Genomic DNA, 27,607 nt, shown 5'->3' with positions numbered 1-27,607 from the left:
CTATTCAATACAACTCATTCATATCTCTTGATTTTCCTGCTGCCCATTTATTCATTGCCAAACAGTTGTCTAACTGGAAATATTTATGCTTCATATTGAGCAAAGGCTTGTGTCAGTGCAAAAATCTGCTGTTTGTTGGAGATCTTCATCAAGGTGCTGGCAGTCATTGTGCTAGTCATCCTGAAGGAGAGTAACTAGAGTTAAGGGTGAATGTCCAGATACTGTATTAGGTACTTTGTGATATAGGAAATCAGGGAATGTAGGGGGTCAATAAACATACTGTCAAGATACAGCCATGGTGCCCAGCTGGAGATCAGAGGTGGGGGGTAATGTATAGACCATATCTGACACAGCAGAGCATTTGAAGTGCTTTCAGTTTATCATGCATCTGTTCCTGCATAACCCATTGCAAAAAATACAGTTAAACAACAGTTCCCCATCTGTAACCATTCTCCAACTTTCCAAAAGCTTTTCAAGGCTGTTATCGGAAAGTCAGAATTGTATCAGTCTTGGTAGCAGCAATCTTTCTTCTCTAAGAGAGAATTCAGTTAAAATAAAACCTGATTCCATGCCTAAATTTCACTCAGCCCCACAACAATGAAGGCTGGCCTAATACTTTCATGATATGTGTCAGCATGTATGTTTATGATGCTTATTGCCAAACCATCTTCTCAAGTTTAGCAGCTCAGCTTCAGACTTGCTTTTCCTGAAGGAAATAATTCTCACTGTTGTGGTGATGATCATCTTAGTGGTCAAATAATCTTCAAATAAAATAAATATAAATAATATCAAATAAAAATCAAATAATCTCTTATTGTGTTATTAAGGCTTAATTTTTCCAGTGGTCTTTCTGTTTGCATAGTTGGCTGATAGATCCAGAAAGACAGCCTTCTCCATATACACCCTGCTAAGCTGGATAGTGAGCTATACAGCCCAATACAGATGTGCTAAGGTAGATTCCCCTGTCAGTCACGAGAATCAATCATGAGAATCATTCTTCAGGGCTCAGTATACATCAGTGACCTTGTTGAAAAATGTCTTCACCTCTGGCATCTAACAAATGCATACCAGGTAGTTTATCAGTGTCTTCTGAACCATTCACTGCCCAGTCACAGAGGGAACACGGTACTGATGTGCTGTTTGGCAGCACAGCCCTGAAGTTGCTGTTGCTTGAGAGACTTTTGTCTAGAGAAATATAAAGGATGTTTATAGGGTCTCTCACCTGAAAGTTGAAGAGGAAATACTGTTATCTCAAGCAGACATTACAGGTTTTCAGATACATTGTCTACAAGTTTCCGTTTAGGAACTCAGTAATCCTTCTTTGATTCTATGGTTCCTTAGAGTCTTCTTAGGAAATCTAATGAGATTCTATAATTGAAAAAACAAATTAACAAACAACCAAAAACCTTAAACTGCCTTCAAAACATGTACCAAGCATGGAGGATTGTAGGGTAGGAGTATAGCTACTTGAAAGTCTTCCAGTGATTAGTCAGAAGACATATCTATGAACATAGCTATGAATCCCACATCTTAGAGAACTGGTGCACTGGTAAGTATATGCTTTTTTTTAGAAGTCTGTCCATCTTTTATTGAATTGTGAAAGAGGTAAAATAGCCTGCAATCTCTGATTCCTGTAGTGCTCAGTAGACTCCTAACATGCTAGGTAGAGAACAAAATGTCATTTTGTGTCCTGAAGCACTCAGACTGTAAAGATAGGTAAATTGTAAAACGAGAAGGAGGAAAAGGAATGAAATACATTAATAAGTATTTTAGCAGTAGTTCAATACATAAGTAGTTAATAAAAGAGGTAATTCTGCTGGAGGAAAAAAATGCTGTATGATTTTGTTATGTAAGCAAGATTTTTATAAACTGATGATTTGTTTGTTCCTGTCATGATGATAATCTCTTCTGTCACAATTTATTTTAATATAAAACATCTTAAAAATAGGAGGTTTCAGAAAGGATTTTTAAGATGTATAGTATAGAAAATGGTTCTATAACAGACTGGATCGCAGGAACCAAATAGGACAGGTTGTTACCAGGTATTTGTCTCGTTTCTCTTTTCTTGCTTGCAAATTTCCTTTCCGTCATATTAATATAATTATGTAAGAAGCTTATATAAAGCTGTGAAGTTGCATCACTATACGTATTTCATTAATACAGTACTAAATATTAATAGAAAAAGACAGCAGTGTAAATATCCATCTCAAAAATGGACACAATGCAGTATTAGTTTCCATTAAAATGGAAAGAGTTGAAGACCAGAGCAATCTGATCTGAATGTGTAAAACTCATTCCCTCTTGCTGTATAAATTTCTCTCTTTTTATGAGTGACTAGTGCAGATTTCACTTAATAAAAGGATAGGCGGGTCTCCTTAGGTCAAAACCAATATTGTAATTGAAGTAGAAGGAAGAAGGCCACTGCAGTAACCTCAGTTGAAGCTTAGGTTTGATCAGAACATCTGCATAAAAACTTAGAAGGAGTCTAAGCCTTACAAAGGAAAGAAATCATAAGGGACTGTCCAACTCAAACTATATGTTACTGGAAATGACAAAGGTGGAACAAAATCAGGGAGTCAAATTTTAAATTGTCGATGCAGGTTTTAATCTTGTAAATAAGTCAAGTCATTTCTGACTACTGAACTCTCCTCTGTCTCATAAAAAAGAAAACACTCAAGAAGTCTGCACTGGTCATATTAACATTACCATTCCTACCTATACTTCTAGTAGCTAATTAAACGAAACATTTTGGTAGGCTCTTGATTTTACATAAGGCTAGCATAGCACAACAGCAAGGAAAAAGCCTTGTCATCCAAAGCAGCCAAATTTGTCAGTGTTCTAAATTCATCATTTGTAGCTGTAGCCCTAAGTCTTTGCAGTCACCAGAGTTGCTAGGAATTTCTGCTTGACTTCAGAGCAGCTCTGGGCTCAGTTGCCTGCTAGAATCGGGAGCATTCTTTGCAATGCTGCTCTGGAAGATGCAGGCGATGCCAATTGTGTGTTCTCCAGGGAACTTGTGCAGCATGTCCCACCGAACCCACATTTGTAGAATACTTCAATTTTTGTGTTGTTCTAGTCTGTTTCGTTTCATTCTAGCCTTAAAAAAAGCTATTTAATGCTGTGAAAAGGGGCAAAGTATGAAATTACCAGATGCTCATTGAAATCATTGGGTCTACGGCAATTTACATAATTGTACTAACAATTGCTTAAAACAATGAGTGTTAGAAATAGCATGAGCTTTTAGAATATTTCTTGGGAACCAATTAATCAAGAGTTAAGCCAACAAGGCTTTATTTCAGTGGTAGGAGTGGGGAACGTACTTGCTAATGAGTAAATAATTAATGTACATTTTCATTATTTTTAGTCAGTTCACAGATTGTTGTGCTCGTTTACCATTTGCTTGAGGTCTGCTTTTTCAGTGAAGTAATGATGGTTGTATACCTCAATGTTTTAAACCATTTTAAAAAATAATACTCTGGAGGCTCAATAGCTCTGAGCTTTGCAATTACATTAGAAGTTATATTTCTTTATTACATTTACAAATAAATTTTTAATATATATTCATTATATACAGCATATTATGCTCATCCAGCTCACTCTAGTTCTTCAGAGTAAGAAGTTGAATGTTTATAGAATTCATAAATCTGTGAAGTAGTCTGACTTTTCATTATTCTTAAAGGTGTGATTAAAAGATGGGTTCTTATGTAGAAGCTTTGAGGAAATAGAGTGTTTGTGAGTCATGTTTTTGACTTACAAAGTGGCTTATATAAATTCTAATAATCTGACGGATGGTTCGTTTGCATAATCATTTTTATTTATTGAAAATACTTGTTAGAATATCTGCTTACAAAATGTTTAGCATTGTTTATTTTCTGGACACTCTAAAATCTTGGATTACAATTTGACAAGTCTTCTGTATAGTTGAGACAAAAACAAAAATGAAATGCAACAGAAAGAATAATGTCAGCTTTCTCTGTCAACTTGTATGTTCCCTAACTGCACTGCCATGGCAATTAATTGCTGGGACCTTGCTATCATTTTCCCGTAATTTAATGTATATATGCAGTCTGCAGAAATTGCATGAAGAAAACTCTTTGCTTGAGGTGCCTGGGAGGAGGATGAGAGTCATAAAGTGAAGAAGGGGAGATTCCAAATGGATAAAAAGATAAAGAAAGAAAAATCACCTGAGGATAATTAAGCATTAGAACAGGTTGTCCAGAAAGGTTGTGGAGTCTCTGTTCTTCAATTTTTTTAACAGTTGACTGAGTGCATCCTGGAGCAACCCATCTGAATTCAGTATTTTCATCGTGTCTTAAGGTTCCTTGCAACATGAATGATTCTTGATTCAATGAAATACTAGCATACTTGAGCATCAGAGGTAGCTAGAAATGTGTACTCCCATTATGGAACAAGAAAAACACTGTGCTTTTGCACTCTCCAGGCATATAAAATAAAACAAAGTTTATAATTGTTTTTAAGATGATAGAGTAAGGAGAGTGTTAGATCATGTGTGATCATTTTTTTTGAGTTATATAAAATTATGATGACATCAGTATAGTTTTTCATTGTCATAGTCTACAGGATAAGTCCACAAATAAAAAAATATATAAAATTATATAAACATATAATTATGGAAACCATTATGAAATATTCTCTAATTGTGAAAGATTATAATAGAAATGATTTGAGGCTAATAACCCTGCAGGGATAAAGTTAATGTTTTTTTAATTCTGCATTTTTGTAGCATTCTGCAAACTGCTATGAACTCATTTCTGTATTATGTACTCATGAACATTTTAACTCATTTTCCTTAGTTTTAATCCAACATTAGCTTAATTACAGTAGCTCTAACTGTTGTACAACTTACTATATTTGCACAAAAAAATGATGAAATATATTTCATAGTTCCCAGTTCTGGCTCTATTTTCTGGGGGGGGGTTGGTTTGTGTTTTTGTTTTGTTTTGTTTTTCTGGTTTTGTTTTTTGTTGTTGGCTTTGTTTTCCTCTCAGAACAATTGCAATTACCCATTTAGGGTTTTATTTATGATCAGGTGAAAAGATGCATCTAAATCCCAAATATCCCTTGGGTGCAAATCTGGAAAATCCCTATTTACTTCTGCAGTAACTTTTCATAGTCATTTCTCTTCTTGTTGTGCATAGGAATGCTTTCAATTTATACTGCCAGCCCTACCTCACGCCATTGATCTTTTGCGGGATGCCATTGTAAAAGTAAAGGAGGTACACGATGAACTAGAAGATCTACCTTCACCACCACCTCCTCTTTCTCCTCCTCCAACCACCAGCCCTCACAAGCAGACAGAAGACAAAGGAGTACAGTGTGAGGAAGAGGAGGAAGAGAAGAAGGATAGTGGAGTTGCATCAACAGAGGACAGTTCCTCTTCACATATAACTGCAGCAGCCATTGCAGCTAAGGTGAGTCTGGCTTGTTTCCAGAGAAGACCCTTTAGTTTCAATCTCAGGTACTTTCCACCAACATTCATTGCATGCTAAAAATATACACTGATGCCATTATGCTTAAACAGATGTATTTTAGATACATTTTGTAGAAATATAGCCCCCTAAAAACATATGAATCCTATTTCAGAAGGTGATCACAAGTTTCAGTGGAAGTTGCGTTGTTCATTAGCTTGATGATAACATGCATTTTAATGATACCATTGTGGTGTGACAGATTATTTTTAGCTTTCTTTTTTTTTTTTTTTTTTGATTCAAACTATTCACACATGAATGTGCAAAGTTTAGCAAGTGGCAAGGAATTAAAGAATTACAGCAAGATTTTCTAAACTATATTTTCCGTTTTGAAATTAGAGTGTTGTTTTTTGAAAGCATTGATAAAAAGTACAACTAAGTAGCAGGTTAAATAATAAGCTATCCAGTCCACTGCATTCCAATGTGCATGTCTATGTAACAGATGTAAAATTCTGCCACAAATTAAATACCATGACATCTTCTTTACAGCCTCTCTGTAACTAGTAATTGTAGATCAACTTTACTCAAACCAAAATAATAAATTTGAGACTACAAAAGAAAAAAAATAGATCACACTTGCAAATTATTCTGGTTAAAATTGTATCTGTTTTCCAAAGAAATAACAGGTAATTTGTAGCAATATATAGATACTTACATTTTTTATACCTTCAGTTTTCAGCTAGAAAGACAATGTATTCCTATGTTTTTGGAAAGTTTTTCTTCCAAATTAAGTTGTTCTATATTTACTCCACAAGCTGTACTTTTATTTCCTCTTATGGGAATTGAAATTCTAAGTAACTCAAAATGCTAATAAACAACTTCTAAGCCAAAGCAACAACATTCCAACTCCAGAAATGTGAATTCAGGTCTGATACATCTTGACATTTCTAAGACAGCTGCAGCTGGAGATCATCTCCTCATTTATAGAAAATCCTGATTACATATGTCTTTACAGGGATGAATTAAGGTAATTATCACTTGCAAGTTTCAGTTTTTATTAATGCAAATTTTAAATTTGTTAATTTATTTTATTATAGGCAAAGACAAGTAATCTGTGCAATTTTTAAAGGCAGAAAATACCTGAGATCTAAACTGTCTGTGTTCATGTGAGCTTGGCATTTCGGCATCACACCTGTTTTCACTTCATTCCCTTTCAGTCATTTGCTTGTATAGCCTCATGTTTTCCTGTCACTGTATTCATAGCTGTTATGTGTTGTGCATTAGAAGCATCCATCCTACACCAGTTCAGCAGTTATCATGGCAAAAGGTGAACAGCCCATTCCTGGTCTCATCAGTTATTGCCATCACGCAGCAGGCAGTGCAGGAGAACCGGTAAGATGCACTTCCAAGAGGCTTTTGCACTAACAGTAGCTAAAAATACACAGCCTGCCTCCTATTCTTCTGTGTGAATAGACAGTGTTATTTATTTTATTCTAACACGTACGCATCAGTGCTGTCTTTTAGAGAACATGCTACAGAGAATATTCTTAAGATGCAGAGCTAAACAGGATAAATATATGCATTGTGACAGTTTGAATAATTTTGCTGCTGAGATAATCATTGCTATAAAGCCTTTGTTTCTGTTTAGTCATCAACTTTATCATCTAATATACTCAATTATCAAATGTAATTAAAATAGTCTCCTAAAACTGCTGCTTTAGAGCTATGAAATTCTGGTAACTTTTTCCCTTTGGCTTGCTTTGCTTTGCTTTTTTATTTCAATAGCTTGTTTGTCAATATAATACAACATTGGTACTGGGTGTTCATGTCTTGATGAACATGACTTACAGTTTCTCCTTTATTCTTGTATTCCATTTAGAAGTAGAATTTCTCAAAAACAGAATAAAAGACTTGAGTCAGTATACAGTGAGCTCTTGTTATAGATAACTGAATTTTAGAGAATAATAAGCAACTACTTCAGTACGTGGTAGAAATTACTTAACATATCTCTAGCTTTTTGTTGGACTTTACCCTGACATTATAACCCAAAGGTGGTAACTCAGGCTCTAATAAAATATTATACATTATTTTCCATCTCCCAGAGATTTAGTCTAAGCTTAAATCAAGATAGAGTAATGGGCTCTAGTACCATCAAGAATTCATACCATATTCATAATTGCAGGTTAGAGAAACCTGAGGAAGGCAGTTGGCCTTGAAAAGCTTGTGCTGTTGGACCAGTTCATTCCGTGCCAGCCAAGAAACTAAGTGCAGATTCTTAGGACAACGTCATTAGTTTTGTTGGAAAGAGGTTGCGCTTTCTTTTCTCTTTAGTCAAATAGTAATTTAAACGACCAATTGAATAGTGTAATCCCTCTGTATTTAAAACATGATGACCATGCCTCTTAAAAAGTCAATTAGAAAAATTTAGAAAATTTGAAGACTTTAAAGGTGATGCAGCTAATGATAAAGCTATATTACCCACATACATGTGTACATATGCACACACATTTATTCCAATAGTTTCATTTTTTTCAGCTGAGGTTACTAAAGTAGTATTGGCACTGCATTCTTCAGTATCACTAAAATAGTGAATTTGAGCTCTCCAAAGTGTTCTATTAAGCTATCATCCAGGCTTCTGTGCCCTTTTGCAAATTAGTCTTACATGTGTTATAATCCAAATTTGATCTTAATGCACAGAGCAGGAAGTGGCTGGTTTTTCAGAAGTTTTTTTCCTTTTTCTGTGCTTTTAAGATGTTTTTACTTCTGTATAACAATCACAATATTTAGCATATACGGCTTATTTTCTTAGTACCTTGCTAGCACTGCCAATCTTTATTCAAGTACAGGGAAAAAGAGGAGAGCTCATATCTTTTCCTTTTTCCCCTTCTGGTTAACTTGTAGTTCTCTAAGCTCAGAACACAAATATTTAGACTAATTTGAAACTATTTGTGGAAAAGGTGGTAAAAGATAAAATTTTAGAAGTAATGACTGACACATATGGTGGATACCTTTCTCTGTCCACCATTTCTCATTCCTTTCTTTCTGTCGGTATGTTACAACAGTTTTTCCATTCCAACTAGCTGTAGACAGAAACTATTTTCACCAAACTTCAGTTCTGTTGTACCCCATTTAGAATTTTGAAGCATCTACCCTCTGTTACATTTGTTTAAAAGCGGGAAACAAATCGAAAAAAATAGGAGACAATTATACATGCTCGGAGTGTGTAATAATAATTACCCAAAGCACAGTGATACTTCTGCCCTTCCTTATTGCAGATTTTCAGGCTCCAGAAAACTCAAAAAATCTCTTAGGCTGACAAACCTCCTTAACAAGATTAACAAAAAGCTGTCTGGACTAGAGATACACATTACCTAAGTTTATTTTTAAAGAAAAAAATACTAAATGTGAATAAACTGAGTAATTCCCCTTCTCACATAATATGTGTGCATAAAAATACCAGTAACATTCTGTTGTCTCTTTCACTTAATGATCAGTATGTATGCATTTTATTTTTCGTATATTTATGTAGATGCACTGTACATATTAGTACCATCTTTGAAATCAGCAGGTTATGGTGGTTTAAAGAGAATCTTAATACTGATTCTAGCTATGAAATATATTCTGCTATCACACTGGAGAAGTGAATCTCTTAGAAACAAAATTTGTAACTGTAAGCCAGCCTAAATATCTCTGTGAGATTTTATGTCTGTGAAAGCTTACAAGCTGCAATTTAGATAGGTTCTAGATAGGCTTTATATTGAGATTTTTTTATGGCAACTGTATTTTTGGTAAAGATAGTGATTAGGGAATAATCCACATTGAAAAGAAATCCCTGTAATCATATTTTCCCTTTATCTTCAGCTTCCTTTGCTGAGTGTCCTGGCTTAGGTTTTAGCTAAATTTTAATTTTTTCACAGCTGAAAATTGTTACTCCATGTTTAATTCATTGGAGACTGAAATTGCCTCAGTCATGGTTTATTTTCATGTTATTTTGAAAAAATTGATACCAGATAAAGTTTTAGGAGCAGTGATTGAAGGATATAAGAAAAACAAGAGCTGCATGCCTGAAGGAAATGAGACAACAGGTAATATCTCAATATTCTAGAGTGACCAGAGTAAACTCCAGGGAGAATTGGATCGTGGTATCATTTGTAAAAGCAATATTGTGTTTCTATTGAGGGATGGTAGAGCGTATAAAAGATGTAGTGGGCCAGTACCCAACTGTATCAAGATGCATGCAGCTTTTTATCAGAGGAGGATAAAGAAAAGGTTTCTTATTTGAAGAGTTAAAACTATTTCTTCTTTTATTATATCTTCTTTGGTTTATGCCTTTATCATTTTTTTCTTTTTTACTAAAATACAGAGTTTAAAAGGAAGCATAAAAATTTGTAGGTAGTACTGGAGCTTTGCCAATATATAATTTAGAGATTTCAGCCCTTTTGCATTTTTAACATTTTTAAGATGGAATGGCAAGAGAAAAGGAGAATAGAAGGGAGATGGTGCCTCTGAATACAAACGATATTCTCTGCCTGACCAGAATTAAATATCCTTGTTCCCGCTTTCCTCTACTTATACCACATGTCTAAGGTCCCATTTGCAAATCAGAATACTCCAAGTAGAGGCCAGTTAGGTACTGTTTCTGGAGAGGAAAATATCCCCAGAATAATCTTCTAGAGTGAAGAGAAACTCTATTGGCTTCTTAATTCATAGTGGAAATTGTAATACGAGTTACTTAGCATTGAGAGATCCTCTGAAGAAATTTTTTATATACTAACAGAAATTGGCAAAAAATACTGTCAGTCTAGAAACACAGCAGTAGAGCAGAAAGCAGGCAGTTGGTGGTACACTGAGAACAAAACCTGTTTCCATACAGCTAAATTTTAAACATGAGAAAGTTTAATGTGTGGAGGAGGGTTTAAGTGAAATACGGTCCACTAGGTATAACTCAGTATCTCTAAGTCAAGGTTGCCAAGTTAGATGTAGTTGTTTTTTACAGATGGAAGGAAGAATGAGGAAGAAAAATGACATAAAAAAGCAGTATTTAGTGATGTGTGCCCTAAGATTGGTCATTTTAACTGCACAGGAACAGTGCAACAAAGCTGCCTTAATATCCTAACACTGACTCTGAGGATTCAGCAGGTTTTAAAAGCTTGGGTTAAAGCTTGTGGCATTTGCAAGATAAATTGGGACTTAATACCTTATTTCTAATGCAGGCGTGGAATACAACATGAACATCTGCTTGACAACAGCCCAAAAAAGGATGAGGGCATGAGTATCATATTTGTAGACAGTAACATTCCATTAAATTTTACATTAGTGTAATATCAGTCTCGTGACTGAAGAAAGACAATTTGTCTGCTTTCAAGCGTTGCCAAGGTCTGAGCAAGTTCCTGAAGTAGGTTTCAAAGATGCTATAACTTCCCCAACTGTAACAGCTTTGATATGTCAATTAATATGCAAAACTGGCAGACCATTAAGAACATCCCATTCTGTTCGTGGGAATACATATCCATTTCATTTTCCTGCTCTTTCAGTACCATCCCTGCTTTTTCTCCACACCTCTGTAATTTGGGATGGCCCCTGTGACAAGAAATCCTGGAAGGAGGTATTTTCCAGTGGCTTCTATTTGTCCTAAAGCCTTACTAGGCAAAAATGCTCAGAAACGCCTGAATTCAGACGCAGCATCTCAATTCAAAAAATAAATAAATAAAATAAATGCTGGACATCCTGGCTGGAAATTATTAAAGTTGTTTTTTTGGCTTGTCACTGGAGCTTCATTTCTTCCTTTCTTTTATTATGCACTACTCCCATGTCCCCCAGACATATTTCAGGTGGTTCTTTTCAGAAATTGAACATCAGGCTAAGCTAATAATTTCTTAATAAGACCTTAAAATACGTGTCTGTATATTCAGATTCAGAAATCTGAATTTGGAGCTAATTTTTTTTACACTTTCTTACATGTTGTAATAGAAAATTAAATTGCAAGAACAATCTGATGTTACAAGTGCTACCTCTGAAACATAAAGAGGCTAAAATCTTGAAAACAAAATCAGAATAAAACTCTGTAGAGAGTGTTCTGTAGCAGAATATCTGCTTGCTGCATTCAACTGACAATCTAATCCATTTTAAATCTGGTGTGATATCTGCATGACAGGGCCCACATACTGCAGTAATAAAAAGCAAGAGACTTTCTAAGATTCATTGTGTTAAAGATGAGAAAAACTTCATTCTTAAATGCAGTCCCGTACCTCTTTTCTTTGTAACTAGTGATAAAACTGAACAGAAGAGACAGAAGATTTCAAAAACATAGTGATGTATGCACTTTAATTACCAAATATAAGTCCACTTTCTCATTCTTGTGAGTTGATGTGACTCCATTTAATTAAGAAGCTTAATAATACCCGCTAAAGGATCTGGCACTAAAACTCCATCCTAAAAATATCTGGCCTTCTAGTGAAGGTAAAATTAAGTGTAATATTTTGTGAAAACAAAAGATTGATTTCTTTTCCCCTTCAGAATACATTTCAAACAGAGGGAATGGCTTTGGATGGTGTTTTCTAGTGTTTTTGCCTGTGCTTCCTTCAGAGAGGCCTGCAGCTTTTACCAACACAAATTTTTACATGAAGAATTTCTGTACCTGAAATGAAGTCCTTAGTACATGGAATCAAAAGTATTTACACACTGCATGCCATTTCTTCAGAGGAGATCAGTCATTGCTAATAATTGGGTTTCTGTTTGCAATATTAACCCCTAGATAGAGAATGAAAAGTCTGCCTCCATTCATGCCATGGTAGAAGTGACCACTGGTCATTGTTGGGTCTGAAAGGGTTGAGTTTGAGTCTTAAGAAGAAAAAACATTCTTTTTTTTATTATTTCCTTTTATATATTGTAGTATACCTGATTCAAATTTCTTCAGGACCAATAGTGCATTCTATGTTACTTCAGTTAACGTAGGACCTTACGTATTTGCGAGGGGTTTGTTACTGAAGTTATGAGAACATACTGTTCACACTACCAGCACTGCATATAGGAAAGTGTGCAAACTGAGAAGTGAGGTATTCCAAATTTTTTTTTGAAAGAAGATTTTGAATAACATTTAAACAAAATATTTTTTGACCAATAATTCTATCTCTCTTTTTTTAAGATTCCAGATTCCATCATCTCTCGTGGTGTTCAGGTGCTCCCACGTGATACAGCTTCCCTCAGCACTACCCCTTCAGAATCTCCTCGTGCCCAGGCCACCTCTCGTCTCTCCACTGCATCCTGCCCAACACCAAAAGTAAGTACATTTATGCCTTGCAAACTCCATTCTCAGACATATAACTTATCAGATTAATGTATTGCCTCTGCTGAAGAAGGTTGGTTTGCATGCAAGGGATGAATCATTTTAAGTAATAGATAAATCGGAGACAGTACTTTATTCCACATGTACAGTTTAGTACAATTTAGTGGGTCTACCAACATGTCATGGTTACTGAAGTTGAATGTTATCTCCTGCAATATCAGTCATGAATGTAAAATTGTTAACACCTTGAATGTCTTTAATATATCCCCAGGAACGTAGATAATCCTGCCACTGAGTAACAACATTAAACAAGTAGTATTTTGTTGACAAAATGTATCTGCAAATTTTTAGCCTGAGATGGGGCAGTTCTCTGCCCCACTCTACTACTGATCAGTTTAAAACAGTTTCAAAACAACCAGTGTTGCTCAAACTTAGATATTTGCTGCCTGACACTTGGAAACAAAAAACAGCCTAAATTGACTAGAAAGAAAGTTTTAATGCCAACCTTGTGGGATTATTATTCAGTTCTTACTGATTATACTATACCATTTAATCACTGAGGTGACCTCTATTACGTTCTCTTTTTATAAAACTTCTAAATAGTTTATGTCAAAGACTAAGGGAAATGACCAGTGGCAAGGCCTGTAATGTCCACCTTCAGCAGAATTCCTTTCAGCAGAAGAAAGCTCTGTCAGAATTCACTTTGTGTTCATGTCACAAAGATCTTTCTATGGCACCAGATGTAGATGTACTAATAAACTTGTAGCAGATGGCAAACAATAACATTCTTCCTCATCTAATATGTTATCCTTGAAGATTATTCTGCTTGCTAAAGTGATTGCCAGCATCTGCTAGTTCTTCCTGCTGTCTCATTCTTTTCTGTTAGTGAACAAGATTTACTGGCAACAACCCATAGAAATGTTTAAGTGTTTTGCTTTAATCTATGGGATAATTTTATGCTCACCTTCACTGTAACAGAATCAAAATTATTCTGATGGACAGCATACTGAACTTCATTATATAGTCTGCTCTCTTAAGAAGATGTTCAGTGAGTTCTACCTGCAGGTGGTTCATTCATTTTTACTAAAAAAAATGCCAATTGTCTGATGGCTAAAATTAGAGTTTATTACGTTAGAAAACTGGAGCCAAAGAGGAATACAAAACAGAGAAACTGCATTGAATTTTATGGCTCTTGACAAAACAGAAAAGTCCAAAGAAAACAAAAGGAGGCAAATAACAAGCATTAAAAACAGACAGTGTTATTGCTAAAAAATAGCTCTAGGTTAAGCCTATGTGTTTTAAGGAAGGTATCGTAATGGGAAGGAGTGAATCTTACCTATTGTGAAGCAGAATGCACTCCTCTAGACTATTTTCAAAGATTCAGAGATTACAGAAGGAAATTATATGAACTTTGATATAAAGTAATAAGTCTGGAAGTCTTATTCGGGAAATTAGTCGAGATGAGCTCTTGCCATAATTGGATCATGCTTTGGCATTTCATGTTAAGCCCTATTTTTCAAGTATTACTGCAAAATCAGATTTTGTTCAAAATATATGAGACCACACCACTTCTAAAATAGAAGTTGCCATGAAACATCAAAGTTGTCTAGCTTTTCTGTGATGTCTTCCAAAAGTAGGTAGTACAATCTGCTTTAGGGAAAAAATAAGGAAAACCCAACTGTTAACAGCAGGAAAGTAAATGTGAGGGATAATCTTCTCTGTTCCTATTACTTAAAGGTTGGATTTTGCACAAACATATAAGCACCTTTGCCACTTAGAGAACTCTTTGTTCGTTTACTTATTTTAAGAAAAGAAAACTCTAGTTACTCTTGTTATCCTTTTGTTCGGTCCTTTTCAGCACTCTCAGGTTCTCAAACATCATCTGAATTTATCAAGAAATATGGTTCTTTTATATTCTTCAAGATTGTCAATATGTCTAAGTGTCTTCACTTACTATGTATTTCATTCTGGATCCTGGCTTTCTAATAATGCAATATGAATGCAATTTATACTGAACCTCTTGATCCACAGATTCACACAGTAATGAGACAAAAAATGAATTGCAGTGCAGCATCCAGTTGATATTCCAGGTTGTTGTATTTTTTTTCTTTGATCTGAAAGAAAGTATTTTTTCAATATTCTCACCATCTGGTGTAGGAACTTGTTTCAGGCTCCTAAACATGCATATATGAACTCAAAAGAAAAAAGGAGAGGAAGTTTCAGCAAAAAACAATTCAGTTTATATGTATTTTGAGTGGTGGTCTGGCCATAAATCTAACGGCACCGAATTTTTTTGTGAACTACATATTCCAGTTTATTTTGTTGTACCGTTTTCTTGTTGTATTTTTGTCCTAAATGTACATAAACCCTTACATCTCTCTTACTGAATTTGCTGAATAGCAGAAAGTTGTGTGTCCCTCTCAGAAAAAAATATCAAGCTTCTGCAATGATGGGAGCACCTATATTGAATAAATGTAAGTAGCAGGTTACTAATGCATGTCTGTATTGGAGAGAAGGTATGGGAGAACTCGTTACTAATACTCTTGATTGATCTGTTACGAAAAGTCTTCACCTTTTCATAATGATAATGTTGTTTATATATACACACAGCATTTAGACATGCACAAAATACAATATTTAATTGTAGGTTTCTTTGCTGTTGATACTTTGTCTTCCATGTTTTCTGAAAATCTGTTTATAACAAAGTAGTAAATGATGAATAGTGAGTTTGAACCTGTGTATTTCAATCAGTCTTCAAAAGTTTAATCCCTGATTAAAGGAGGAATCACTGTAACCTCTGGGGAGGTCAGACAAATGACAAATATATCTTTTCAAGACAAATTTCAATTGGGACAACTCTGTCTATTGTTAGATACATCCCCAAAACTAAGCAGACTTGCTTATCTCTGTAGAACATCTTCTTTGTTCTGTAAATTGCATTTGAGTTTTAAGCAAAATCCACTGTGGCTCAAAGAGCATTTAAAACATATTTATAGTGTAAGGATTCAGATAGAGAGGCAATCTTAGTTTTACTCTGGGGAAAACTGCACTAACAGTTCTCCCTCTTTCATTTATTCAACCATAAAGTTGATGGTGATTGTGACATTTTTATCTTTAACACTATGGTTTTGGTCTTTTTAAAGTTGTAACGATTTTTCAGCAAGGTTAAATGAATTTGCTAAATATTCACGTGACAGACGTTTAAGATGACACAGTATGGCTTGCAAGATTTTCATGCAATTTCCAATAGCTGCTTAGATGATAAGATCTTCCTGTATTTTTGAATATTTCTGTGGGTGCCATTTTCATGAAGTTAAATGCAGTGGTCTTTTCAGATACAAAAACAAAGTACTACGCAGTGTAAAATACCTACTACAACTATCAGGAAATTTTGCCTAACTTGTGGCACAAAATTTTAGATCTACAAGTTCAGATAACTTAAAAGAATATATCCTGATCAAATGACCGAGTCATTGCTTCAAACTTCTAATTTTGTTTGACTCTTAGGGATGATATTAGTATAAAAGAAAATTGCAGCTTTCAAGTTCAAGTCTTTCCTTCTCCCCTATGTAAATGACACAATCAATTTTTAATTTTTGCCATTGCTGTGTGTCAAAGTCAAATAAAGCAGATATAGAAGACCAAGGACAGGATTTAAATTATCACCAAGAGTACATTTCAGTGACAAAAGGTGTTCAAAGTATTTTACTTTGCAAGATCATCAGTCTAACTGATGTTCAGTTCTTCTGCTTCAGTGTGCAAAGTTTCTTTCAGCATTACCTTTGATCGTGAAGAATCCTAAGAAATTTATTATGGTACTTTTAAGATGAGAGTGATTGGTTTCTAATACTTTTTTTTTTTTTGTGCTATCTTGCTACTTCATTCCTGACACATTATATTCTGCTTAAGAAAAATTATCATTTTTCTTTAGTTTAGTTGCTGGTTATCTGTCGTAGCTATTATTTATTACTTATACTGAAGGAAAACTTAATACACTTAGTGGTATTAACATACCAATTACTAATATTTGTAGTAATGAGAGAGAGCTTTTAATTCCTACATGAGTCTCTAAGCTCTGTCTGAGAACTAAAAAAAAGGAAGCAAGACTGCTTTTCAAAGTTTTCTAGATGCTAGCAGAAGTCATCTATCCACCACTCCAAACATACCTTTGTAGCATAATACATTTAATTCTGCTAATTGATCATTCTTGTAGCTTTCTTCTAATAAGAATGGTTATCTTCATCATTCTTACATTTACATTCACTTATAGACCTACTAATGTAAAAAGTATTCTATATTTGTAATTTTTGTCTATATAAATGTTTTAGTTGAAAAAAAATCCTGAAATGAAAAAAAAATATCAGGAAAAAAATCATCAAAAAAAAGGCAGGTGAGCATTATTCCTGTGAGGAAAAAAAAAAAAAAAATCTCTATCATCTCTCATACTTTCTTCCACAGAAAAATGATGCTTTGAACACCTTCCATCATGAACCATAGCTTTAATATTGAACCTATATATTGATTCAAATTTTCTCTACAGTCAAATGATCTAAAAACTAGAAGTAAATATAATTATGGTTTGTGTTCAGTCTAGTGTCATGAATTTTAATATACAACTATTATGTGAAGTAATCGGATAGAGAACAGATAGAGTTGAGAAGATGCTTTTTTATCAATTACTGCTTTTTCAATAGAAGAAAGGTCAGGTTGCTTACCACAAATCCTTAGTTGATGAGACAGTGTTCTGGTCATGATCTGGCAAGATGTCGTTTTATCCATAGGGTAGATATTTTGTGTAAATTGGATGAGATAAATTTGATATTTGTTATTGTAATGCATACAATTTCTTCTTAAAACGATCACCAGATTGAAAACAATATGGAAAGTTTGTGAACATATTTTAACATTTGTTCACATACACTAAATTCCCAAGAAAAATTTTATTATTTCATTTTTAGTTATGAATTTGAAGTTCACATATGCCATTGTCCTTTCTGCCTAGAAACTTGAATTTAGTAGCAAGTACTCTGGCATAGTTATCTTGCTGTGATATGGTCAAGGAACACAGGGAAGTGCAAAGGATTTTTTAAATTGTTAAGACGTTCTAAGTAGATGAAATCACACTCTGAGCACTGCAAAGGGTTCTTACTTTTTCTTGTAAAACACCTGTTTGTAGACACACAAGCTTAATTAGATATTTAATCCTGCTAAAAGTTCCAATAGTTCCTTGATTATTTCCTCTCGTTTTTTTTCAATATGTATTCCAGGCTTACCAAAAAAAACCACAATAGTTATTTAGTGAAAAGAAATACTGGGAGAATGTATAGTGGAGTAGTGGAGTAGAAATTAGCCAGGGTTGTTTACGATGAGGAATCCTGCTTACTAACACGTGTCAATCTAATGTATCCTCCAGTGTATCCTATCAGCGTTTTTCAAATCCACTACTGATTAAGAGGCAAGAATAATTTCCATATAGAAATTACCTTTTTTTCCTCGTTTTTAAAAGTGTGCTGCCCTAACAAAGCATATGGATGATTGAATCCTAAAAAGTTTTATTTTTATTTTGTATTTTGTTTAGGAAACCTGATTGTTGTTCAATAAAAATGCAAAATGCCACAACTTCAAATGTGATACACTGTAACTAAGCAGTTTGGTGTGCTTGGGATATCAAAAAAACAAATATATCATAAATAATAAAAGCAAAGTCTACTAAAATCTTTCCTAAAAATAGAAGATTTCCTTTGTAGAAAAGTTGAAAGTTATATGGGGTGAGTTTTTTTTGTTAATATCAAAATAAACCCATCAACAACTTTCTGGATAGCCAGAACAAAGATTTTTGTCATCAAGTTTAACTGAACATTGAATTTCAGTAGAGGTACTTTTTTGACTTCAGCTTAGTGGTGTTTTTTTTCTTGAACATTTATTTTTCAAGTAGTAGCATATTCACCCGTATACAGAACCTGTATTAAATCATACAGAAGCACCAAAATCCATTTGCCTTCCTTGTCTAGAAGAGCTGGTAGAGTAGCTGGGAATTGGTTTTCTACACCAATCTAGTAAATCCTGAACAATTGTTGAATTCATGGAAATCAGCTTTCAGATCTGTTACAGAGTGATATGAAGATGCTCTAATGTGCAAAGTATTTCCTACATTTGTCTTTCTTAGTAACCAATGGCATTTTAGCAAGCTGCAGAATACCTTTTTTTTTGAGTCTAGTGAAACCTTGAAGCACGTCTGAAATACACTTTAGAGTCTATTCCTGAAAATAATTATTTTTCAAATTGTAACTATTCTGCGTGTGAATCTGTCCAGAGGAGAACAATATTCCAGTACAGACATCCTAGCTTACTCATGCATCGCATGAGTTTTGAACTATGTATACTTACGCTGCATCAACTTGTCAGCTCCTCCTTGAAATGTTTTTCAGTTATCCTTGGGAGCAAGAGTTTTTGCTCATTACTTTGCTTTCTTTAAGTGCCAAGTGTTGTTGGTTGTTGTTTTTTTTTTTTTTTTTCAAATCCTGATAAATTCATTTTGGCACTACTTTAAGAAAAGGAAAAGACGTGCATCCTTCTCTGGTAATTTCCTTATCCACACCTCTACAGAAATATTTGCTATCTTCATTTTAATATATCTAGGTCTTGTCTTGTCACCAATGCTTGTTGAGATCTTTCTGTGCCTGGTGACCATTTTGTCATCTTTCTGGAGCTGATCTCTTGGATCATTACTGGCCTCTTGGAGAAATTAGTTCTTATTACCTGTGACAACTGATTTATTTTTGTTTCTTCATGGAATATGGTTTCAAAAGTAAATCTATCTATATGCTGAATTTTCATATAGCCACTTGTTCTGCTTGTAAGATTTCGTTTTCCACTGCTTTTTCAGTACCTGGGTCCCTGCTAACTCTGTAATTTCAGCCATTTATACGCTAACCTGACTGTAATCATCAGCTTGGGTACAGGCAGGCTTGCTTCTGTTCCTTCACTCACTATTCCCACAATAAATAATCCACAACATTTACCGCTATGGATGTTTTTTGATCAAAGGATCAGAAATTTCAGAAACATTGTTGCAAGGATAGACCAACAATCCTCTTCTCGTGTTTTCATTCTTTCTATCATAAATCATTTAGCAAAAGTGTAGTAAAGTTCAATGCCAGATATTATGGTGGAGGTTGGTGAAGTTGCTTTAAAACAGAAATGTTTTCAGTCGCACTTTCCTATCTACGTACTCAAAAGCACAAACGTCCATGTAGTCAAGTACTCTGTCCAGTACTGGGACATCCATATATGTATATGTACCCACGTAGTCTGGTCAGAATTCATAGAATCATAGAATATCTGAGTTGGAAGGGACCCTTAAGGATCATCAAGTCCAACTCTTGACACCGCACAGGTCTACCCAAAAGTTCAGACCATGTGACTAAGTGCACAGTCCAATCTCTTCTTAAATTCAGTCAGGCTCGGTGCAGTGACCACTTCCCTGGGGAGCCTGTTCCAGTGTGCAACCACCCTCTCTGTGAAGAACCCCCTCCTGATGTCAAGTTCAATTCCTTGAACTGACTGGTAGGATGTGTGGCACTCACTATCAAGTCCTCCGCTGCGTCTCTAGGTTTCTTCTTAGGGTGAGATCCGTTAAGTCAGTGTTGGATCTGCCTGTTAAACCATTTAGGAGTAGACAGTTAAAAGGATATTTCTCTCTCCATCCAGTTCCACCTTTGGAATACATAGGAATTACTCCCTGTCCTGTGTTCTCTGCATCTAAACCTGTTTTTTGTCTTGCCAATATCATCTCAATGGCTTATCTCTTTGTTTCAGTCTGTTACTTGGTTTAGGCTGTCTTGTTTACCTATTATGGTATTCCCAGAATTTGCATGAAGTGGTGTTAACTACATGAACTACTAATCCACGTGTCATCAGCACATGTTTTTTCTATATCTCTTCTGCTGTGCTTTCTGATGTTTCCACACCCATATGTTTCCTTTTGTCCCCCCCCCTTTTTTTTTTCTACTCATCTTAATATCTGTTAGCTATTCAAGGAGTATTCTTAGCAAAAAGAATATTTGTTGAATTTACTGAAGCAAGCTACTTGCACACAAGGGTCCTGAAGTCATATCATACTTTCACAAGTATGCAGTACAAGAATAGTCTATTTCATCTGCATGTGCAAACCAAAGTGCTGCAAAAGTGGTAGTGCTCTAGCAGCAGCAGGTATGTGTGTGCCAGAACCAAAATTGAAATTTAGACTAGGAAAGCTATTCCAAAGCATGCATATTGCTGTGGTTAATGTATCATCATCAGTAAAAGTTCACTGGTTCCACCATAGAAGTAGGTAGCATCTAGCTGATACAAGATGTGGGAGGGAAGCAGGAATCTGAAGCACAGACATTGTTTTTGCCATGGAGGTTGGAAGCATGAAATTGCCCACGAGTTGTAAGTTCTTTAGCAAGCGTGCCAGCAATGTCTGAGGTTCAGTTTCACATATGAAAGGTTTTTCTGGAAATAGAAGTGTTAAAAGTAAATGGAACCTCCTGGTTCAATGAATCTAACTCCAATTTCAGATAGTATGTAATACTATTTAAGATTGTAATATGTAATACCACATAAAACTGGCAAATTAAAAATAGGTTTCCTCTCTCCACTGCTGTCTCCAAGCTTGTTTTAGAACCTAAGTGACCTCTCATGGGTCAGTCTACACTCAGTTGCTTTTGTGTCACTGTTGGCCTTTAGCTTAAATAAAGCCAGTCTTTTCTCAACCGTGTATTGATTCCTCTGGCAGGCTTATGAAGGGGAGGCATAGGAACTTTCAGATTTCATTGTTATAAATGAACTAAATCAAACTCTTTGCTTTTTATTAACAATTTCCGTGTGCACCCAGCAATTGTGTTTTTACTTCTATTTGTTCCTATCCTACTGCTTATAAAAGCAATTGCCTTGTCAAAATTAATACAGCTTCAGACTAATTCCCATTGATTACCACGCCTTTTTTCCAGTTACATGTATTACCATCTCAAATCAAAATTCAGGAAAGGTATTATTTTGCATTACCTGAATTACCTTTGATCTCTTCTCAACCTCAAATGATAATGATAATATTTCTATCTCCCCTTGTTTTGTTTGTTTTTATTTCTAAGGAATCTTTTACTCCTAATTTTAAATTCTGTTACATCCATTCTGTACTTAGCAGTTTCTTCCCTAGACAAGATAGTTTCTTTTACTTTTATTTCTGCCAGGCTTTCTGTCTAGACCTTGTAGTCTTCTTGGCATGGCTTTTTGATTTTCTCCACAAAAGAAAACAGAGTCAAAATATTTCAAGAATTTATTTTGGCTGTCTGTCAGCATATCTTTAGACAGAATGGTACTTTTGCAAAAGGCTAATGAAAAGTGGTCATTTTTCTCTTCCTAGGCAGATAAAACCATTCTCTGTTGATACAGAAAATACACTTTTCAAGACCGGTCTTACTTGAATTGAGGACCTGTTCACTTGGTATTTATTGCATCCCTGTTGAAAGTACTTCTCATTTGAGATCTAATCTATCTAATCTATCTTCATGTAGTCAAGCAATTAGGCAATTTCATTGTAGTATAAAGCAGCGAAGTCTGATGTGATAACAAACACAACTATCCAAAAAGTTAGCTGTTACCTAAAACACAGATTGAGCCTGAATCCAAGGCTCATATAGGCTGTTTCCTTTAGAATGTAAGTGCCAGCATCTCATGCTTTTGTGTGGAGTATGGAAGATACCTTATACAAGACATAGGAGACTTGAACCTTATCTCAGTTTTGATTTTTTTTTTTTTTTTTTTTTTGTAATGAGTCTTTTAAATTGAGGTCTTGTTTCAGGTATCCTTTTGCCAAAGGAGACAGGCTTTCTCTTGTACAAAAAGCCAGTTCTCGGAGTCATGTTATGTGTGCAATTATAAGTCAGCGCAGCAATCTGTCAAGTGAATATAGTAATTCATCTATTTGTCTTTCCAAGACAGAAAAGACATTGTGTTTTAGGACTTGGCCTGAGTGATTGCTATCAGAATTTGAGAACTTTCACTCATTTAGTAAATCCTTACATCATAATGATTACCAAATTTTGAACTGTAACTATTTTTAGTAAGTATTTTTCCTCAAACTGATTTTATCTTTTTAATCTCTGCATATGTGTGTATACATAGTCATTTTCCATAGCTGAGCCTAGGTACTGTACCAGAGGAAGATGTGTGTTGTGTCAGTGCTGTTTTTTTCTTGCTCATTTAGTGTGGTACCACTCTATCTGTTCTAAGTGCAACTAGAGTATCACAAATGAAGAGCAGTCATGAAGCAATGAAATGAGGTAAATAAACCATTTATCCAGAAAGGTTAGAAAGCATTATTATAACTCCTAACATACCTAGTCAATTCCATTCAATGTATATTAAATTCTCCTGTTAAATTTTAACAATCATTAAGCATCAACAAAGAGTACTAGGGAATGAAACAGCAAAGATGATGGAAGAGGTAATGATTTTTTAAAATGGAAAGAGCAGTTGCCACAATCTTTGCCCAGCCTTCTCATAAATAGCCAGTCTAAATTTATTAATATGGTTTATGCTGTTAAATTAAATTTCTTTGTATGCTTACCCCTCTAATTATTTGTTTTCTTACAGTTTAGACTATAATCTTTTATTTTGTAATTAATATAAGGCTTAGGTCAGTGCTTACACAGCTCTGTATTAGGGAATTCAGCATGTGACAAGTGCATTGCCTGCATTTGAGAAAATTCTTACTTAGTTTAGTTGTGTCACTTTTAGTTTAGTAGAATATTAATCAAAGGTTGTTCTCCGTGGTTTGATTTTGTATATGCAACAGGAAAAGAAAGAAGAAATTGTAGTGCTCCATGGAATTGTCCCAGTGAACATCTGTAATCTATTTTTTTTGTTTCTTGAAGACAGTGTAAGAAAATAGTATTTACTTTTTTCTAAATTTATGCATCTGTAAAATTAATAGACTGTAGCAGCATAAATTACATGTTAAAATGTGAGCTCAAAATTGTATGACCATCATTATCCCATTCACAGATACCTCAACGTGAGGAGTTCGAATGTGTTCAGATGATTAATAGTAATGGCAATGGTTCTAATGAATCCCCCGTATTTATTACACTCAAAATTTATCCATAACATATTAAATGAATTGTTTGTATTGGGGGTTGGAGTTAGATGATCTGTAAGGTCCCTTCCATCCCAAGCCATTTTATGATTCTGTTTTGCTCACCAATTTAGTTTACTTTTAAAAGACAAAATATGCATTACCTATTCAGAAGCAGCATTTACGAAACATGGAATAGAATTTTATTTCTTTGATTAGGCTTCAATAATGTATTTGGTAGTTTGAAAGGAAATAACGGGGTTATTTATCTATTCCTGATAACTTTCTCAGTAGTATTACATATTCTCTGACAATAATTTCTGTAGGCATTTATTGATACTTAGATTTACTGAAACCTGCATATATTTCAGTGAAGAGCTTTTTATTTAAACTCGCAATAATGGTAACTGTAGGAAGGTATTTACAACAAAAGTCTGTGACAAATTAAGGAATCGTTAAGGTGAGAATTCAAAGCACTTACATTTGGGCCATGTTTCTCTCTAATGACTACATTGGAATCTGGGCTTCCTATTGAATGCCTTAGAGTAGATTTCTGAAGGGAATCTGATAACACACAGCAACAAATTTGGCATGATTTCAAGCTAACAGCTGTTGGCAATCTCTCTTTTAAATTTGCACCATCCATTGCAGTTTCTTTAAGCCTGTTTTATTTCCTTTTTTTCCTTTTAAACTTACTTTTTTCAAAATGTGAGGAGTACCTTTGTGCAAGGAGCCCTAGGCATTGGCACGACACTCCTCTGCAATACTTTGTTTGCTTTGGAAGTTCACGGGGAGACTTCTTGAACAATGGTTTCATTCAGTACCATCGGTGTGAACAGAGATTTCCCTCAGCCACTAGCCACTTACGGTCATGTTCTTTTAAGCTTCTGCAAAGTGAATTGAATCCAGGATCTTCCCACTTCAGCTTTTCAAAGTATCATCTGACTTCTTGAACCACGTATTTCCTGTAGCTTTAAGAGGTGCACCCCTTCCCAGTATCCTTATAAACCCATCCACTTCTCTTTTACAGTTCAGCTCTTCAGGAGGTGTAGATATGAGGAAATATATGTGACAAGAAGCTATACGCAGGTTTTCTAAACTTAGCCCTGCCTAGCACAAAGGATGAAGTACAGGATATTACAGATATTTGAAAACAAACTTTAAAGGCGTTTGACTTCAAAGACTTTTACTCTTCTTTTTAAAGTCCCACTGGCCCATCTGTTTTCATACAGGTGGGATCTTCCCTTGTGGCACTAAATGCTAATGCAAACATCTCTCCCTTAATTTTGCTGTAAAAGTGGTCGAAGAGAGCAAATTTCTTAGCTGGTTTGCCTAATATTCTACCTGTCCCCCCATCAGGTCACTTGTGAGTGACTTCACTGATGTGACAGCTTTCACCGTGGCCACCAAGGTATCTTTGATAGAAGCTAGCTTATTGTCTAAAATGTTTAAAGGATACTGTCCTCTATTGAAATATGAACATCCCTATGTATACTGCAGCTTTTAGAATTTCAGTTCAACTTAGGGCAACAAGGCAAAAGAGCTGCACATTCTGAACTCAGTTGTCATTTTGTAAGAACTTCAGAACTTCACCACCTAGGATTTGCCATGTTTTTATTTTTTTCTTAAACAAGAATTTCTTCCCTGCTTGCCCATACAGATTTCTGATGTATGCAATAAGTGCTTGTTTTTCCAAAAGCTGTACCAGGAGAACAAGGTTCAAATTCAGTTCCCATTTGTGGGGAAAGCCAGAGAATAAATGATACTACAGGTACTGGGGGGAACAATACGTGCCAGAAGCCAATAAAAGCAAGCTCAAAGGTGGGGCTGAAATGAAATGATTGAAAGTATTGAACTGAAGAGAAATCTGATGTGAGGGTTGAGTGGCAGAGGTCTGGTATAGAGCAGGGGGAGTATTTGTGGCTCTTGAGAGATGAGGCCGCAGGGCTTAGAGTGGTTTGGAGTGGTAGGGAAGCGTCCTGGAGGCAGGAGGTAGCAACAGCTCTATGAGACAAGAGAGGGATGTGGTCAGGAAGACTTGGGAGAAAAGTAACCTTCAGTGGATAGAAAGGGTTGCGGAATTTTTGCCGTGTGACAGGAGAGTTGTGCAGTTGAAAGCTCTGGGACAAGCTGGAAATGGAAACCCTTACTTGTTTATAGAATACTAATAGCAAAAGTAGTAAAAGTACTAAAACTACTAACACTTGTTTATGTATATGAGTTTCCTCTGTAATAGAGTGAAGCATAAAGTATTTTAACTTGTTTTGAATCAGTTTGCTTGGATGAACAGTGTAGTCTCACTAGCAAGCAGCTCTGTGCAGGCTAACTAAGCCTTCAGATCTCCAGCCTCCTCTGAAATCAGCATGAGCCTTATGTGTGATTTCCATACTGTCCCACTTGGGCCATGCATGCCTCTCCCAAGGGTAACCTTTCTGTTCTGTTACTTGTCATTTACAATCTCTTCGTGACATCAGCAGCATAAAGTCTGTGTATTTTGTTAACTGCATAGTGAAAGTAAGGATCTAACTTTTATATACCTAGAGGTCCAGTGTAAATGAGTGTTAGGATATTAATTCAGTGGGAATAGTGGCATAATGCTTGTATTTTTGCAATCTGTTTTGCCCTGGCTGCACATTTTACCTACCAACTTTTCGCGTTGATTTCTGACCATTAATTTTCACAGAAGTCAATAAATATTCCTAAAGAAATGGGCTGCCACACGTTGGTATAAAATAACCAGTGTATCACAAAGTCTCCTGTGTAAGGATGTGGTTATGTTATCTTTTCTGCTATGTGAGTTAACAGAGCATTGATCTGGTGGTGATGTTCATGTACTGAACTGCAAAGCTGTGAGATTGCATTACTTTGTACCACTGATTTGTCCACCTGCAGCATGTTTATTCCCGTATCTGCACATGGAATAGCGTAAGAGCAGGTAGTGTGAACTAAATGTGTGACAGTATGATAACGATGTTTGGTTGGCATCCATTAGCATTTGTCTACATTATGTTTTTGTAGGTTTACCATACCCAAGAAGTGCACCAACCCTAATAAAACATTCATCTCATACTGCAGTATAATGCATAGAAGTGAATATGTTTACTGGGTGAGAATGTATATCTGCATTAAAGTAGTATTTATTCCCTTTGTTTGAAAATACTCACCATTTATTTAGGAAGCCTCAGCTAATTGGTGTTTGCCTCAAACTGCAAAAGTGAAAATCTTTTTCATGTGTGAGTGTAAAAGATTTACATAATTCATTTTTTAACATAAAATAATGTGACTTGCTGCAATATTAAAAATATATTAATCTTGTTACCATTCAAAACTACTCACTTGATGTACAGCATTTTTCTTATGAGAGAAAACAAATGTAACTGGAGTTCAGATATCTGTATCAGTATTTTCTTCTCTTGGTCAGGCAAGCAAAGGTAGTAAAAAATACTGCACATATCAGTATTTTAGGATATATTATTTGGATGTTGGCAGTCACAGTCCCACACATCAGATTGGTTGACAAGCATTATGTAATTGCATCACTAATTAAAATTACTTCTTGCCAGCTACTGAATATGGACAGCTTATTCCTTGTTTCCGTGTGTCATATTATCTCCAGTTAGTTCCATACTGTGAACTTCAATGAACATTGCTAAGGGTCAGAAAAAGCATCCTCCATAAGATTTAATCTCTTTTGGATTCACTTCCCTTCAGTGGTCTGGCCAATACATCAAGTTTTTTGTTGCTAGCCAACTGATGTGTAATTGTTGTCAGTTG

At 35.2% G+C, this 27,607-nt stretch overlaps 1 protein-coding gene across 20 annotated transcripts in view; it reads left to right on the top strand.

The window, feature by feature from the left end:
• Positions 1 to 27,607, top strand: part of GPHN (gephyrin) — a 291,218-nt gene that overhangs the window by 182,794 nt on the left and 80,817 nt on the right. For 13 of the 20 annotated variants that reach the window (XM_068684230.1, XM_068684233.1, XM_068684229.1 and 10 more), the window contains 3 exons: positions 5,160 to 5,432; positions 6,714 to 6,821; positions 12,574 to 12,708. In XM_068684230.1, coding sequence (XP_068540331.1) covers positions 5,160 to 5,432; positions 6,714 to 6,821; positions 12,574 to 12,708 — 516 coding nt within the window. The remainder of the gene's footprint in view (positions 1 to 5,159; positions 5,433 to 6,713; positions 6,822 to 12,573; positions 12,709 to 27,607) is intronic. The other 7 variants (XM_068684237.1, XM_068684240.1, XM_068684245.1 and 4 more) reach the window with 1 other exon arrangement.

The sequence above is a fragment of the Anas acuta genome, chromosome 5 (genome assembly GCF_963932015.1).
Source record: "Anas acuta chromosome 5, bAnaAcu1.1, whole genome shotgun sequence".
NCBI classification, from domain to species: Eukaryota; Metazoa; Chordata; class Aves; order Anseriformes; family Anatidae; genus Anas; species Anas acuta.
This window is presented reverse-complemented; position numbering and strand designations above follow the sequence as displayed.